Consider the following 16,768-nt stretch of genomic DNA (forward strand, 5'->3'; position numbering starts at 1 on the left):
GTGACGGACCCTGTGCCGGGCAGGCCTCCAGAGTGGCCACTAACCGTCGGGATGGGAGGGTGTCCGCTTGCTCAGGGTACAGAGCTGGGACGGTCCGGGCAAAGGGCCCTGGGACATTGTCGTGGCAGTTCCCGCCTCCAGAGAGGGCAAGGCAGAACCGCCAACACGGATCCGCCAGCTAACACCCTGCAGGAACAGAGGAACAGGGACGTGCGCGGCTTCTGCCTCGAGGGCTGAGACCATGCTCGTGGGCCCCCCAGGGGACCGCGGTTCAGCATAGGCCCCAAACCCCCTCCTGCTGGGGTTTCTGTGAACGGCTTAAAAAAAAAATTAAAATGACCAGAATGCACTTTGGCTATGCCCTGGGATAGGACTTGACTTTTTTTAAGTGAGGAAAGAAACTCAAAAATATAAATACTGAAGCATCGTATGGTAGGTTCCCTTTGAGAAGATGTGAATTCAGAAACACGAACCTCTTTAAGAAATCAGTTGTGATGACAGGGAACCCGCTGAGCAACCACTCCAACCTAAAAATACTTTGTTCATCAAGGACTGCGAGGGTGATTGCCTTTCTCTGCGCCAAGGACGGTGAAGAAGAGAGAACATTCGGGATGCAGGAAGCCTAAGCCTTGCTGACTGGCCAATCAGGAGCGCGTCTCAGATCAAAGGCGCCAGGGACGAGTCCAGGACGCTGGAGAAAAGCAAGGATGCCGCTATCAGATGAGGTCCTGAAGTCGGACACGAGCTCGGGCCCCTGCTGGTGCCACCATCAGAGTAGCTCCACTCCGACGGCACCCCCTGCTTCGCTCTCTGCTCCGGAATGCCGTCTGCGCCACTTCCCTCACCAAAACCCCCACCTAACTTTCAGGTTCCAGGCATTGGCTCGCCGTGCCGCCACCGTCTGGCCCACGGGTCCCAGGGGTCACCCTGCTGTCCGTTTCGGGCTCATCCCCCCTGCAGAGAGCAGCGGTGGTGGGCTGCGTGCTCCATGGATGGTCAGACGACAGGACGTGCACCGGCACCACACACTCGGGGACCAGAGAAAGTGCACGCGCCTCCCGGCATCTGGTTTTCTGCCGCCCAGACGGGCACTCCCACGGCAACCCCGTTAGCTGCCGGACGTTCTGGGGTCCCACAAATACAGGCGCCAACAGCCCCCTGTAGTCTTTGTGGACCTTGTGCTGTGAGGGTGAACCGGATCCACCGTCAGCACGAGACCAAATGCACAATACACAAACGGAGAAGACATTCCCGTTTAAGCGAGAAGCACTATTAGCCCCTGGGAGTATTAACGATACCATTTTCATCTGGAAGACAAAACCGCTCACGGGAAATTCGGGAATTTCAAACGCAACTTTTAATTCACTGCACTATGTATTCTGAGAGCTTCCACATACAAGCGTGTCCAGAAGAGGAAAGCACTTTTTTGTTTCTAAGGGTGAGGAAATTGTTGTTATTCCTCCTCCTGCTCTCCCCACAGAACTCACACAAAAGAAGCTAAAATAAAAAGGGATAATAAATGCAAAATAAAAAAGAAAATCTAAGTAGTACGAAATTAGTTTTTATTTTTACCTCAAAATAAATGCTTAACATTTTTCCAAAACCGAAACTAAAGGTGAACACTTAGAAGGGTGGGCTTGAGTTCTGCGTCCGCTGGGGAAGCCGGCAAGGCAGGCAGGCATTCTGACATGTGCAGTTCTTCCCGCGGGACTAGTCTAGACCCCCAGCCCCCACTTCTCTATGGTCAGTCGGCAGTCGCAAGGAGGCCCCTCCCCCGTCCCACCCCCAGACCCACACAAACAAAGGATTTGGGAAGCTGGGGAAAAAATCGTCTAACACGTGAGCAACATTCATAGAAAATCCCTCATCAGGAGATGCCGAGAAGTCTTGCTCTGCGGGCGGCCTCTGCACCCCGGCCCCGGGCTGCGCCTCAGCCACACGCCCTGGCTCACCACAGGGACGTCTTGAAGTTGAACTTGAGCTTCAGCAGGTACTTCAGGTTTACCTGAGCAATGTCGTAGACGATGTACCTGGAGGGGACGCGTGTCAAGGAGCGCACGGTTTCACGGTGGCCAGAGCACACGCCGCCCCCACGCCGGTCAACCAGGCGCACGTGAGTGACCGCAGCCCCACAACGTCCCTCTGAGTGGACGGCCTGGCTCCCTCGCAAAGGATACTCGTTATACAGCAGGCAGGTGTCGCTGACGCCGGACGAAATCCCCGTCCCCAGGGGAACTTCCACACCGTCCATAGTGATACTGGCTGCAGGATCAGGAGTCGTCTTGCCCAAACCTGCGGAACCATGAGGACAGAGATTGGAAATGTTCCAAGATGAGATCCGTTTTCTGTCAGTTCTATGTGTACGTTTTAAAGACGTGCCCGCGTTCCCTACTCTACCCTTCTTACAGATACAAACCCGTAGTTCTAAATCAAGCTCCCAGGGCGCATGCCTTACTGATTTCGGTAACAAGAGCAGCGCCCCATCCCCCAGCCCGGATTGTATTTCTGCTGAGCCCAAGTCCGAAGCAGTCACTCCAACCTGGCAGGTGGAGGCCCTAAACCAGCAGGTGCTCCACGCTCCAGCAATCCCAGATACCCTGGGCAGTGCTCCGTCAGGGGACATCCCTGAGTGCTGCCGCTGAGAGTTGTGTTAAAACCCAAAGCTGATGCCGCCGGTTCCTGGGGCTCGAACCGAGACGCGGTCAGCACTTGCGACACCAGCAGCAGACAAGGCCACTTGATTTTCTAACGGAACCCCAGCTGTTTTCCAGCCAGAGGCGCGCGGCCCGCTGGGGAGAGACGCTGGAGCAGCACTTTCTGGAACACAGTACCTTTGACGCTGTGCTTGCCCTTGGGGAGCTTGCTGATGTGTGAAGCATGCTTGAGTTCGTACCTACGGGAGAGAGGACCGTCCCAGAAGGGCCTCTGACGACCCCGGGCTCTCAAACCACCAATGTGATGAGCAGGAGGCCAAGTGAGAAGAACCACCCAGCCCGCACCCATGGTTCCGGGAAGTGAAGGCGCAGTTCCCGTGAGCGGCCTGTGCCGGCTGCTCCAGAGGCTTCTCTGTCTGCCCAGGCCATGAACCCCAGGCCCCTGCTCTATTACACGACCCTGCTCTCTGCATCACGGTGACGGGACCAAGGTGGACACCCGATGCAGGCAGGACCAACTGGTTTTCTGCAAAGACTCTGAAACTGAGATTGACTCCAGTTTAATCTGAGTTGGTCTTAAACTTTTAACATCTGTGGGTACGCATGCGTGCTAGGGGGCGACCCATCCTTTGTGCAATTCAGCCCACAGAGAGGATGGACGCTGCCAGTTCCTGAGACCTGGCTGGATTCCTCAGCCCTGTGGCTCCCTCGGTCACTTAACTAGAACCGGTTTCTACCATCATGGTGGTGAATTTCCAGGGTCCCCTCCCGGCCAAGCAGAGCTCTCCTCTGTAGACCCAGTGCGTGCGTCCCCAGCAGCGGCCCCAGCCAAGGCCAGGCTGACTCACATGTTCCCGAGGGCGACTTCTCCCAGCAGGATCAGGCCCACGGGGTCTGCCTGGGATGTGCGGCAGTAGTTGGCGCTCTTGGAGACCATGTCGGCGAAATAGATCCCTTTACCAAACATGTAGCCTGTCTGGGGGGCGGGGGTGGGAAAAGGGCCACTGAAGACCTGGGGCTGTTGGTGGCACCAGTGAGCTCCCGAGTGCGGACCACACCCCGAGGCCGAGCTCAGGGGCCAGGCTGTTCGGACCCTGGTCCCGCCGGGCCCCCAGGACCGCAGGGAGCTACGTAACCTCTCTGCACTTGGGAAAGACACCTCACAGGCCCTTGTGAAAACTGGCCAAGTCCGTAAGCATTTTGATCAGTACCCGGCACGTATAAACACCCCACAAAGGGTGGCTCTTATGCTCACGTCCTTCTGTCAGTCAAACGAGAGGCTCAGGGAGGTCAGGGCATTGGCCCAGATCACGTGCTACCACGTGGCACCAGCCAGCCACCCCTTGCTCCCCACTTGTTGCAACTGGAAAGCAAGAGGCCTGCTAGACCGCCTCCGAGTGCCCGTCCCGCGGGTCACCTCTAAGCCCCAGGAGGTGACGCACTGAGCCCTTGTGTTGGGACAGGGCCTCACTCACGCCCTCCCACGGTTTCCTGAGGAACACCCTGGGGCTCATGGGAGTTCCCCCCCCCCCGCCGCCACGGAAAGCGGCAGAGGCAGGTCTGGACTCAGCTCAGCCCGTGGCCAAAGCCTGTTCTTTGCACATCAACACACCCATCTGCTCTCAGGTTGCCCTGAGGCCCGGACACCTTGCATCTTTTGTTCCAGAAGCTACGGCTGACAGACGTGCAGCCACGTCATCCACAGTCAGGGGTGGAAGCACGAGGTGAAGACGCTCTCTGGGCAACGGCCACCTGTCGGCCGTCGCTCAGCCGAAACCTCATCTGGACAGGGGCCCCGGGCCAGCCACCTACCACGGGCGCCTCAGGCGGGGCGATGCGGAGGCCCTGGGACAGGATGCCGGCGAAGTTGGTGGCCCTGGAGCCGTGCCACAGCAGCCGGCGGTTATGCAGCTGCCGGAATGGCTCATAGCGCCGGCTCTCGCCCTCGCGCTCGATCGTAAAAATCTGCTCGGGGGTTAAGGGAAGGAGACGCAGGAAGCCACGTTACTCTAACAGCCAGACCCACCAGACCCGGCAGACAGGCCAGCTGTCCCGAAGACGCGGCCCACCGCGACCTGGAAGGAGGTGGGGTCAGGTGGGGACAAGCTGCCCTGCGCAGGACCCCCAGGCGCTTCACAGCGCATCTGTCTCAGTGTACTTTCCGGTTCTCAAACGAGGCTTTGAGATCGGAAATGAACAAAAAAGATTAGGAAAAGAACCCAAAGCCACCCCCAGACCCTAAGACTAATTTTTCTTTCCACAAACAGTTCCTCTAGTCATTTAAAGTGAAGCGTCCTTTTCTACCTAGGCCCAGGCTGGAGGGAGCGGGCAGGAGGATTCTTACATCAATAACCTCCAGGTCGTACGCGTTGTGCGTGGTTGCGTGAGTGTTCTTAACATACTTCCTGATGGTCTCCGCTTCCTCCGAATCTCTGTCCACCACCTAGAACAACGTCGTGGAGTCAGAGCGAGGGGGACCCCCAGCAGAGCCACCCAACACGGGGGCCAAGAGATGTCCCACAGCCAAGACTGCAATCAGAAGCCAAAACGACCCCATAAACTGTCGGGATTTGAGGACAACCAACGCTCCGCATCTTTGAATCCTCAGGGCCCCGCCAGGTAACGGTCAATTTGTCAACGTAATCTCCGCCACACAAACACGAGTGCACCACGGGAAAGGCTGTGTTTTCTATTTTTGTATTTTTAGCCAAAGTGCAGAAAACCCAGGAATTCTGCTTTTCCTCACAACTTAATTCAAAGGCTTCAGGACAGAGAAAAAGCCCTGCATAGACAACCATGCCCACAGCATTCCCATCAAGAAGGTGCCCCAGGGACCAAACAAGTGACATTTGGTGGCTTATTCTACCCGGACCCACAGATCTATGCTCTGTCCTAGGCAAGAAGCAGAGGCTCTTTGCAGTGTTGTAAACACCCCATCCCAGGCTCAAGGGAATGCGCCACACCGCAGGATCCCAGGAGGTGAGATGCGGGAGAGACCAGGCTCAAGGTCAAGGCAAGCTAGGGACCAGGGCAGGGTGACTTCTGCCCCAGCATGGCCACCTCAGCCCGAAAGTAGGAATCCAGGCCCCGTGCACTCATTACGGCTGTCATCAGGCACTTCCACTTCTGAAATGAGCATGACAAACCTCCTAAAGCTCGTAAGTCTCCAAAATCAGATCCTCTCCAGATTAAGGAAAAATGAACCTTCTGGAAGGCCGCTCAAAAACGAGTCTCTGTACCCAAGGCCCTGGCTTGGAAGCCTGCCCGGCCAAGGTGCTTATTTCCAGGTGAGACGTCCTCAGGTCTCCACGGGCCGTGAGCACAGCATCTGGGAATATGCTGGAAGTCCAGCTCCTGGGCACCAGCAATCTGTTTCAAGGAGCTCTCCAGGAGAAATGCATTCCAGTTTGGGGATGAGCAGTTAGATGGGCGGCCTGTTACCTTAATGTCAGTCTTGAGCTTCTCATAGTTGACGTCGATGGGGTCCTTGCTACCGTCATCAGAGCCCCCCCTGAGCAGACTGTAGGCCACCTCAATGTCTAGCAGGTTGTCCAGCATTTCCACCTTGGCCTAGAGGAACAGACAGAAAACCTTGGGCTTAGGACCAGGGTGAGGGAGACATATCTAGGTCTGGCAGAGAAAACCCACATGCCGATAACGGTTGGAACAGACAATGAAGGGGGGCCTCTGAGCTGGTTGGGGACACCCTGTCACCCACCCGTTGCTCGTAGTGAACACTGCCGGGGTGTCCTGGGATGCCAAGGGGGGGCGTGCTCCCTGGGGGAAGGGAGAGCCAGAAGCTACAAGGCTACAGCAAGAACGGGGCGGGGGCGGCTATCACTGGCGAGACAGGGAGGGAAAACCCGCCTGTCTGGCCTGTGGTTGGGTCTCTTCCAATGTGGGAAGAAATGCTACTTCAAAACGGGGGCCCAGAGGTGGGGCCCCTGCCCTGAGGGAGTGCCACCCAGGCCTGCACCTCCCTCCAGAAGCCCCGGGCTACCTGCACACAGTCCGCATTGTTTAGGAGTGGGGGCTTCTTCATCCCAAAGTCGTGGGGAATCAGGGTGTAGAAGCGATTAGAGAGATCCAGGATCTGGGAGTCACTGCTACCCTGGGACACCGCCTTCAGGGGAGGGGACAGAGACAGAGACAGCGAGTCTGACATGGCTTGGTGTGGGCACGAGCCAGGAAACGCAGGGAAAATGTTCAAGACCAGCTCATGTTGATGTCGAGCCAGCCCGAGTGCAGGATCCCCCTCCCCGCGTAAACTTTCACTTCTACGGAGACCTGTGACACCCCCACCACCACGCAAGGTGTCAACTGTAGCATCTAGGTAGTGGGTTCATGTGCACTTTTTTTTTTTTTTTTTTTAAGATTTTGTTTATTTATTTATTTGACAGAGAGAGAGAAACAGCATGAGAAGAGATAGGGTCAGAGGGAGAAGCAGGCTCCCCACCGAGCCGGGAGCCCGATGTGGGACTCGATCCCAGGACTCCGGGACCATGACCCGAGCCGAAGGCAGACGCTTAACCATCTGAGCCACCCAGGCGCCCTCATGTGTACTTCTAATAAAACTCTTTCAACTGTTTCAATGTTTGGGAACTTCTCACAAGTCAAAAGGGGAAATTCACTGCTACGAATTCTGGCAGCCCGCCCCTTATCCACGGATCTTCAGCCTTATTTAAGGGAAGGAATTCGCTTTTCTTGCACATGAAGATTCAGGTGGCCACACACAGGCTAAGTTCCCCTTCCTGCATCAGTGCCCATTCGTGCTCTGTTTGCAGAAGGTGCTCAATAAATGCAGAGATGGAAGAGCAGGACCGCTGTGATGCTGGGCGGGCACCTGGGTGGCTACAGGGTAGTGGAAGGGCCGCGATCTGGCCCCCTGCAGGCCTCCCACCCCCCCCATCCTCAATTTCCGTCTGTGTTGCAGTTGGCTCTGCACCATGGGGAAGGATGCTCTCCCGGCCTCTCCACCAGGATTCTGGAACAGGGAAGGGGCCGGGGCTCAGGATCAGCTGCGTCTCAGCACCAGCTGAAAGTCTGCTTCCCGGGAGCCCCCCCCTCCTTCACAGGCCAGCCCTGCACCTCGGCCCCCCAGGGCGCAGCAGGAAGGCCCCGCGGACTGGGGGACCCTATGGGGTGCCCGGTGAGGTGCTGACCAATGAGCATGAACCAAAGTGAGGAAATACACTTTGCTCTCTTTGATTTTCCAGTAACTGCAAAATAATTTCAGCTTCTTTTTAAAACATTTTAGGTCATCTCTACACCCAACGTGGGGCTTGAACTCAAGACCCCGGAGATCAAGAGTTGCACACTCCACTGACTGAGCCAGCCAGGTGCCCCAATTTCAGCCCAATTTTTAAGGATTTTATTTATTTGACAGAGAGAGAGTGAGAGCAGGAACACAAGCAGGGGGAGTGGGAGAGAGAGAAGCAGGCTTCCTGCTGAGCAAGGAGCCCGATGCGGGGCTCGATCCCAGTACCCTGGGATCACGACCTGAGCCGAAGGCAGCCGCTTAATGACTGAGCCACCCAGGCGCCCCTCAACTCTTAAGGACACACAAAACCAGGATGTTTTTATGAGGCAGGAGAACCAAATACCTTACTCAGTTTATAGGGAGTTTATTACCTATCTGATCACTGAAAACATGGCTATTTCCTTAGTTCTGTGACCACCATAGCAAGGAGCAGGCACTTACCATATGTACAGAACTGAAAAAGCCTCTAGGTCTTCAGGCATCAGGGCGCGGTACCTCCCTGACCCTGCACCCCGCCCCCCACACGAGCTGGCCCGGAGTGGCGGCCCCCGCCTACCTGCTGCACCTCACTGAGGATGGAGTACGCTGCCTGGATCTGCCTCTTGCTCAGCTTCCCCAAGGGCATCTTCTGAAGGTCAATCTGAGGAGACGGGAATTTTCCCTTGGAAAGCCGCTCTGTGCAGCGGACCACAGGCGAGCTGGCGAGTGCCCCCTTGGGGCTCCCGGGCCTGGCTGGCAGCAGAGATCCAGCTCCGTCTGCTGCCCTGCCCGCACCGTGGGGTCTGTGTGAGGGTCCCGCTTGCTTCGTTTACAGCAGCCACGGCGCCTCCATCCCCACACTCCGTCTGCACTGGCCCAGCACAACTCTCACCCGGTTCCAAAGTAAGGATGAGGGCCAGCCCACATGACCTTCCCTGGGGCCTCAGAGCCAAGGCAATTCCCAACTGAATAAGGACCATAAACTGGTAAAGAATTTTTTTTTTAAAAGTACAGGCTCCTATATGTATTTATATTCAAATTAACGTTCTTTTTCAAATCAATTACCCTGAAAAGTTACATGTTTATTCTAGCAATATGGCTTCTGCTCACACCTTGGGAATTACCATCAAGATAAGTGGCAAATGTAGCGGGAAAAGCACGCGACCCGCTGCTAGCTCAGCCTCCATCTCCCACCCAGAAAATGGGGCCACCTTCCTCCAAAGGCACCCACGCCCCCTGTGGGGGAGTGGCCTGTGTGGCCTGCGCCGAGCCCCTCCGGAGCCCCCCAGGGCCACCCTGCACCTCCACACCCGCAGTGCACAACACAGACAGAGCTGCGCGAGCGCTGGGGTAACGAACGGGGAGCAGCAGCAACAAGCAGGAGGACAGGCAGGGGACACGGCCACCTGCCCCGACCACCCCCCAGCTTGCTGACCAAACGATGAGTGCAATAACCTCGTATTCCACCATGGCTTTCTTCATACTCTCCACGTCGAAGATCATCTTAATGAGCTCCTGCACGGGCTTGGGGAGCTTGGACTTGGTGCCGGGGCTCACCGTCAGCTTCTTGACTGCCTCTTCATCCTTTAGGGAAAAGAAAACTGGTTAGAGACCCTCTTCAACAACCCAAGCCAAGTGGTGGTATCTGGGCTGCAGACGAAGGAGCCACAGGATTGGGTGCCACCAGCAGCAGAGGCTGAGCGATCAGGGACAAGGCGGAGGTAGCAGGTGCCAGGAACACGGGTCTGCACCGGGACCAGACACTTCCCGTGAGCCCCCAAGTCCCTGTGGCTACTCCAGACCCTTCCTCCAACCTGCCACTGCAAGCGCCCAGCTCTGTGCCGGCTGACCTACCCACGGCCCATGCCACCACCAGGGCAAACCACGGACCAAGGGGACACCGGACCAATTCTCCCCTTTCTTGTACTGCCTCATGCCAGGGCCAACAGCCTTTTACAAAGTCCCAAAGATCCAAACACCCAGACCCATTTCCTGCCACATAGACCGACGGCATGAACTCCATCCTCTGCTGCTCCCCCTGCCCCCCCCCCCCCCCCGCGGTCACACTTCCTGACGAGCTAACAGCACAAGACTACACTCCTGCTCTTTGGGGAACCCAGGCTAAGCCAGGACCACTCGGCACTGGAAACGTCTGAATCCTCATCACTTATGAACGGCAGGAGGGGAGGGACTGTGCCCTGTCCCTCAGTGTCCCTAGCAACTAGCTGTTTGGTGTTTGCTTTGAGTGGACACCGGTCCTAGTATCTGTTGAGCTCGCCCGAGCTGCGTGCTGGGCCGCGGGCCGTGTTCACAGTCCAGGTTGCGACTGCCAGCTACGCTTCCTGTCCCAGCACTGACTCTTTAGTGCTTTCATGTTCCCGGCTTCCAGCTCCCCAGGGAGGCCAACTGTTCATGGTGAAAAGCTTTGTTTAAATGCATGTACTCTGTGACCCGGTATCTCCCTCTGGGGCTAACAGCCACAGAGATTTTTACATATTCAGTAGCATCGTTACAGAGAACTTATAGACCATAAACTACTACCTCTGACCATCTGTGCAGCCCTAACACGTCGCTCTAGGCCAGTACACTTGAATTCAGTGGCCCCTGGTTTTGAAAGGAGGCCAGTCTGAACGGAGACATACTGCAAGGGCTGAAAATACACCAGACTTCAAAGATTTGCCTTCAAAAAAAGGGGGGGGGATATAAATTACTAAGATTAGTTTCATAGTTTCTTTTTGCCTTTTTTTTTTTTTTAAAGATTTTATTTATTTATTTGAGAGAGACAACGAGATAGAGAGCATGAGAGGGGGGAGGGTCAGAGGGAGAAGCAGACCCCTCGCTGAGCAGGGAGCCCGATGCGGGACTCGATCCCGGGACTCCAGGATCATGAGCCAAGCCGAAGGCAGTTGCTTAACCAACTGAGCCACCTAGGTGCCCCATTCTTTTTGCTTTTTAAAATGAATAAAACAGGGATGCCTGAGTGGCTCATTAAGCGTCTGCCTTCGGCTCAGGTCATGGTCCTGGGGTCCTGGGACCTAGCCCCACATGGTGCTCCCTGCTCGGCTGGGAGCCTGCTTCTCTCTCTGCCCCCTTCCCCAACACCGCTCACGCTCTCTCTCTCTCGCAAAAATAAATACTTAGAAAATATTTTCGAATTTATTTGTGATTTCTTTTTTGATGCTTGAGTCATTTAGAAGTATGTTATTTTGGGGTGCTGGGTGGCTCAGTTGTTAAGTGTCTGCCTTCGGCTCAGGTAATGATCCCAGGGTCCTGGGATCGAGCCCCACATCAGGCTCCCTGCTCCGTGGGAAGCCTGCTTCTCCCTCTCCCACTCCCCCTGCTTGTGAGTTCCTGCTCTCGCTGTGTCTCTGTCAAACACATGAAATCTTAAAAAAAAAAAAAAAAAAAAAAAAACCCCACAAAACGCAGTTACTGAAATATCAAGGCCACGTAGGGGTTGTGTATCTCTATTGGGACAGCATCTTCCAAAAGCTGCCGCGGTGGGCAGTGGGGGGAGGAGGACGACGACGACAGGGCGCCCCTTCCTTCTACTGGAAGCAGACAGTGCGAGAGCGGGGATTACCTGGCCATAGTCAATCTCCAGAGGGTAGAACTTTTTGGGATACTTCGTGAAGTTCTTGGAGTGCCAGGCATTCCCAGTTTTCTCTTCGTACAGCTTCATGAAGTGCTCAATGGCGTCTTCCTTGGATGGGACCTGCTCCAGTTTGTTACTGCCGATGACCGTGCCCACACGGCCCCACGACCTGAAGATCCAGTACCTGCGAGGGTGCGGGGAGGACAGGAGGGTCACATACAAACCTGTGGCTTGGCTGCTCACGTGTCGGCAACAGTCCCCCTTCCCTTCCGTTCCGCTTGGGGGACAAAGAGCTCCACCCCCCACGACGATGCTGATAGGCACAGAAGGACAAAGGAAACTCGACGCCCCGACGGGGTGGGGTGGGGTGCGTGCACGTGTGTCAGCGGCATGCAGGCCGGGCCTCAGGGTCAGGCCATCGCTCTGGGTTCCCATGGCAACCGGGCCCCACACACTGGTACCCTAGGTGCCCTGCTGCTCAGCTTTGGGGGAGCTCATTTCTCTTGGTGGAAAGAATGAATGACATAATGCATCACGTAAAGATATATCAGAACCTCAAATACAGGGGCGCCTGGGCAGCTCAGCTGGTGAAGCATCTGACCTCAGCTCAGGTCATGATCTCAGGGTCCTGGGATCCAGCCCCGTGTCAGGCTTCTCCCTTTGCCTCTGCCCCTCCCCCTTGCTCGTGCTGTCTCAAATAAAGTCTTAAAAAAAAAAAAAAAAAAAAAGAACCTCAAATACAAGAGCTGTATGTACTTTTCTTTCTTTTTAAAGATTTTGAGAGAGCACAAGAGCAAGCACGAGAAGGGGGAGGAGCTGAGGGAGAGAGAGAAGCAGAGTCCCTGCAGAGCAGGGAGCCCAATATGGGGCTGGATCCCAGGACCCTGTGATCATGACCTGAGCTGAAAGCAGATGCTTAACTGACTGAGCCACCCAGGCACCCCGACTTGTATGCATTTTTTTTTAAAGATTTTATTTATTTATTCATGAGAGAGAGAGAGAGGGAGAGGCAGAGGGAGAAGCAGGCTCCCAAAGAGCAGGGAGCCTGATGCGGGACTCGATCCCAGGACCCTGAGATCATGACCTGAGCCGAAGGCAGACGCTTAACCATCTGAGCCACCCAGGCGCCCCCTTGTATGCACTTTTAAGTAAACCAAAGATCTCAAAGAAAATCTGGGGCTTCCTGGGCTCTTGCCCAGAGGCACAGGTCACTCTCTCCTCGGGTTTCCCTGGAAATGTTTGGGAGGTGCTATACTGAGCTGTCCTGAAAAGCGTCCTTAGCTGTCCTGAAAAGCGTCCTTAACTGACAGCCCACGTTGCCCATTCACTGTGAAAATCAGTAAGACCAGGTCACCAGAGCAGGTGATAAACCACATGACATTGGACTTATTTCTTCAGAAAATCTATTTAGCTTACTAGATACTCTGGACTTTTAAGATCCCTTCCAATATTCACTTTTGGAGGAAAGTTCTGGTGAGAGGCTGAGGCAATGGAAGAACACAGCCGCCGGCCAAGGCTTCCTAGGGGCTGGTGTAGCGCCCCCGGGGCCACCGCTTCGCCGTACCTTTCAACCACCAGAGTTCCGGTGGGGAAGCTGCTTCCACTTGCTGATAAGAAACTGTCCCGGTTTACCCATGAGAGTCGGGACTAGGGAATTTGAAAAAACATTAAAAGACCAAGTTTGGGTCCACGTGTGTTCAGCAATCAGAGGCTCTGGATTCTTCAAGGAGCTGTAAGCAGAGTCTTGGGAGATGGTGGGCAGCACAACCCGTGAAGTCAGGGAGCTGGATGGATGCCAAGGAGCCAACCCGTGTGGGCGCCGGCATCTTCCCTCTCGCTGAAGGCACCACACCCCTCACAGGCCCACCCCTTTCATGGGGCCACCTTCCAGGGACTCCGCCCTGTGCCCACAACACACCTGCTTTCTTTGTCATCCTCCAGGAGCTGCAGCTTGTAATAGGAGTTAGTTCCCTTCACGATGTCCACCAGGCCGAGGGTGGCGCTGAACACCTTCCCACCTTTCTCCAGGACATGTGCGGAATGTTCCAGACCTGTCGCAGAGGCAGGGTGCCTGCAGGTGGGGGATTCAGACCCGCCTGGACACTCTACTGCCACGTTTGGGAGGCTCCCCAAAAGACCCACATGTCCTCAGGACCGGGGGAGCCCAAGGAAGCAGGAGGGCACAGGTGTGGTCCAGATGCCCCTGGTCTCCTGACCACCCACCCGCTCACACTCCCGTGTGCTCACCTGAATCTGGATCGACAGCAGCTCCACCTTTAAGAGTTAACTTCATTCTCTTCTCAGATTTATTGATGCCTTGAAAGGAAACAAGAAACGAAAATGTTTTGAGTGAAATGAAACCAGAAAGTAGGGGTGGAGTGTAAGGCAGGGTGAAGGGGCCAACAGGGCTCTAGGCAGCCTCAGCCAGAGTGTCCCAGGAGCACACGGACCCGGGGCCTCACCTTCCTCCTTGACGGGGCCCTTGCTCTTCTTGGACAGCGCAGCCCCCGACTTTGCTCTCGAGGCCGCAGGCTCCGCTGGCTCTGCCTTCACCTCGGCGCCCCACGGGGCCAGGACGTGGGCTGAGAGCAAGTCCTGCAGGCTCCTGGTGGAATCGGACACGTCCCGGAGGAAGTCCTCGGACACCACGCGGATGCTGGCTTCTCGCACTTCCTCCATCTTCTTGTTCATCTTCTCCACCTCCTCTGTTCAAATCAGGGCCAAGAACAACTGGCACGTTAGTGTGAAGTGAAGCCAGAGCCCCACCGAACGAGCCCCCTCCTCGTCACCTGGCACGGGGGGTGGCCGACGGTGCGGGCAGGTGTGCCCCAGGGGAGGAGTTGTGGTTTGACGGCGGGCGCTAGCCCCCCCGCCCGGCAGGATGCCTCTATTCTGCCCCTCTGCTGGACCCTGCACGTGCGCAGCACCCCCCCCGCCCCCGCCAGCAGGATGCATCTGTATTCTGTCAATAGTTTCCCTGATGCGAGGAAGCTTTCTAATTTGATGGAGCCCCGCTGGGCTGGTCTTGGTGCCAGTGTCGAAAATCACGAAAACCAAGGTTGAGGGGCTCGCCGTCTGTGTTTTCTCCCACAAGTTCTATGGCTCCGGGGCTCCATCCAATTTGAGTGAATCCTGTGAGTGGCATCAGGCAGGGACCTGGCTGTCCCCACATGTGAACTCGGCTCTCTGTGGTAGATGCACTCGGCGCACACATGGCGGCTTACTGCCGGGCTCTCTAGGCCGTTCCGTGGATCCACGCGTGTCCCTACATCAGCTCTGTACCGTTCCGATCGCTAGAGCTTGTGACGTAGTTTGCAATCAGGGAGCGTGAGGTCTCCTGCTCTGTCCCTTGTCACGCTGGCTCTGGCTTTCTGGAGTCTGTGGCTCTGCACACGTTAGGACCATCTGCTCCAGTCCCGGAGACCAGCCCTGGGCTTCCACAGGGTCTGCCGGAGTCTGTGTGGAGTGCACCTCACGACCCTTACTTCCAGCTCCCGACTTCCTAAATTACTTACCTCCGATTCTGCAAGACTGTTTTCCTCTGAGACTATCTTGTGCTGTCATTTGGAAGATACTCCCGTTTCTTCATTTTGCCTCACTCTACGGGTTTCCATCGGTCAGCGAAACAAGCACGTCTCCCGGTCCTGAAGGAGCACCCTCTTTGTGCAGCCCTGCCCCCGCTCTGTGGCCCCACAGAGCCCTGAGCTTGTCCACGCCCCCCGAGGTCGCGGACGTGCAAGGCCATTGGTGTGTCCAAGGGCAGGAGCTCAGGCTGGTTGAGAACAGCAGCAGGCAGCCTTCAGCTGGGGATGGAAGGCGTGTGCGCACACACACAACAGAGCAGCGTGCAAATACCGGCACTGTCCTCCCCTCACAAACGACCCAAACAATGCTGCTGACCAAAGAAGAGACCCATCTGGGAGTGTCCTGTGGGTGCCACGCTGCACTCAGCGCGTCCCCTCCTTTACAAACCAGATTCAACTCACTTTTGGTACTGATGCACAGGGAGGCCTTGTTGGCTGTGCCCGTCAACTTCCCCCCGAGTTTCTCGATCATGGCCTTCACCTCATCCTTGTTCCGGGAGAGTTTCCCAAGAGTCAGGATCTTCATGTTGGACAACGGCTTTTCTGGGACGAGAAAACAGTTGTCAGGCTGTGAGGTCCCAGTAAGGCCGGGACACCCTCAGCTCTCCTTTGATCGGCATCCCCGAGGGAAAAGTCTAGGAAAGCAGAGGCCCAGGGCTAGTAGGAAAGCAGAGGACAGGACAGCACGCGGAGAGCCTGTCCCGTCCCTTGGCACACAGAGGACCAGGCCGGGGGAGAAGCCAGACGATGACTCCTGGCCCTGCCCCACAGGCAGACCCGGAAAGCTGCATGCGGGGACCACAAGGCTGCCAGTGGGATGGGAAGAGGAGAGGCAATCAGGTGAGCTCCCAATTACTTTTATTCTTTCCCCAACCCACATCTAAAAATAAACTGCAATTTCTTATGTGATACCTATTAATTAACCCCACCCAACAAACCAGTCTCCCCAAGGCAGTCACTCAAAGCTTCAGTCAACAGGACACTGAGCAGGGTAACTGATTCCAGGCACAAGGCAGAACCCGGCACTTGAGGAGGCCGGAAAGGCCCTCAACAGAGCAGTGTCTGTCTGTGGCAGAGGCGGACAGGTGCCGCCTACGCACTCCCAGCACGAGAACCCGGAGGGAGGCTCCCAAGCCCTCCATGAGGGCAAGTCAGCGCTGACCCGACACGTGCACCGGAGCACAGACACACGTCCCTCCCCAGGAGACGGCAGGTCACCAACAGGCTCACGTTCAGGGTCAGACCCTGGTCCTCTGCCCACCCGACTGTGGCTGTAACCCTCAGGCTCCGTCACGTGTCTCGAAGTGAACAAAAGCAGGGAGTCTCTTCAGCAGATGGAAAACCCCAAACTGGTGTCACTGCACCTGCCAGTGAGGCGTGTTTGCCCTCAAATGGGTCAGTTAGTCTGTGCTGCAGGCCAGGCACACAGCACGTCTCGGCGTGCAAGAGCCATGAGCATCCCATCAGGCTCAGGATGCCCGATGGGGGTAAGGCTGCCAGGAGGCGGGAAAGCAAGGTCTGCTGGGTGGGCAGGAGGACATTCGGAATGTCATTCTAGGTACGGCCCCCTGGGCCTTTCTCGGGAGAATGCCTCCCAAGCACCTTCCTCCTGCTGAGGGGAGCCCGGCAGGCCTTCCCCACAGGATCGGCAGACAAGAGGACCCACAGGGAAACCCTCCTCTTGCTCAGGTCAGGG

General features: G+C 56.2%; 1 protein-coding gene across 1 annotated transcript in view; it reads right to left on the reverse strand.

Moving 5' to 3' along the window:
- Positions 1 to 1,573: 1,573 nt before the first annotated feature.
- PARP1 (poly(ADP-ribose) polymerase 1) overlaps positions 1,574 to 16,768 on the reverse strand; it is a 33,379-nt gene continuing 18,184 nt past the window's right edge. Inside the window, exons 9-23 of the mRNA XM_035008702.1 lie at positions 15,475 to 15,615; positions 13,951 to 14,193; positions 13,736 to 13,804; positions 13,407 to 13,539; positions 11,477 to 11,672; positions 9,349 to 9,477; positions 8,471 to 8,554; positions 6,655 to 6,777; positions 6,096 to 6,224; positions 4,999 to 5,097; positions 4,467 to 4,619; positions 3,503 to 3,630; positions 2,832 to 2,893; positions 2,178 to 2,292; positions 1,574 to 2,030 (exon numbers count right to left, since the gene is read on the reverse strand). Coding sequence (XP_034864593.1) covers positions 1,949 to 2,030; positions 2,178 to 2,292; positions 2,832 to 2,893; positions 3,503 to 3,630; positions 4,467 to 4,619; positions 4,999 to 5,097; positions 6,096 to 6,224; positions 6,655 to 6,777; positions 8,471 to 8,554; positions 9,349 to 9,477; positions 11,477 to 11,672; positions 13,407 to 13,539; positions 13,736 to 13,804; positions 13,951 to 14,193; positions 15,475 to 15,615 — 1,886 coding nt within the window. The 3' untranslated portion in view covers positions 1,574 to 1,948. The remainder of the gene's footprint in view (positions 2,031 to 2,177; positions 2,293 to 2,831; positions 2,894 to 3,502; positions 3,631 to 4,466; positions 4,620 to 4,998; positions 5,098 to 6,095; positions 6,225 to 6,654; positions 6,778 to 8,470; positions 8,555 to 9,348; positions 9,478 to 11,476; positions 11,673 to 13,406; positions 13,540 to 13,735; positions 13,805 to 13,950; positions 14,194 to 15,474; positions 15,616 to 16,768) is intronic.

The sequence above is a fragment of the Mirounga leonina genome, unplaced genomic scaffold, assembly GCF_011800145.1.
Source record: "Mirounga leonina isolate KUSES-001 unplaced genomic scaffold, KU_Mleo_1.0 Mir_152, whole genome shotgun sequence".
In the NCBI taxonomy this organism is placed as follows: domain Eukaryota; kingdom Metazoa; phylum Chordata; class Mammalia; order Carnivora; family Phocidae; genus Mirounga; species Mirounga leonina.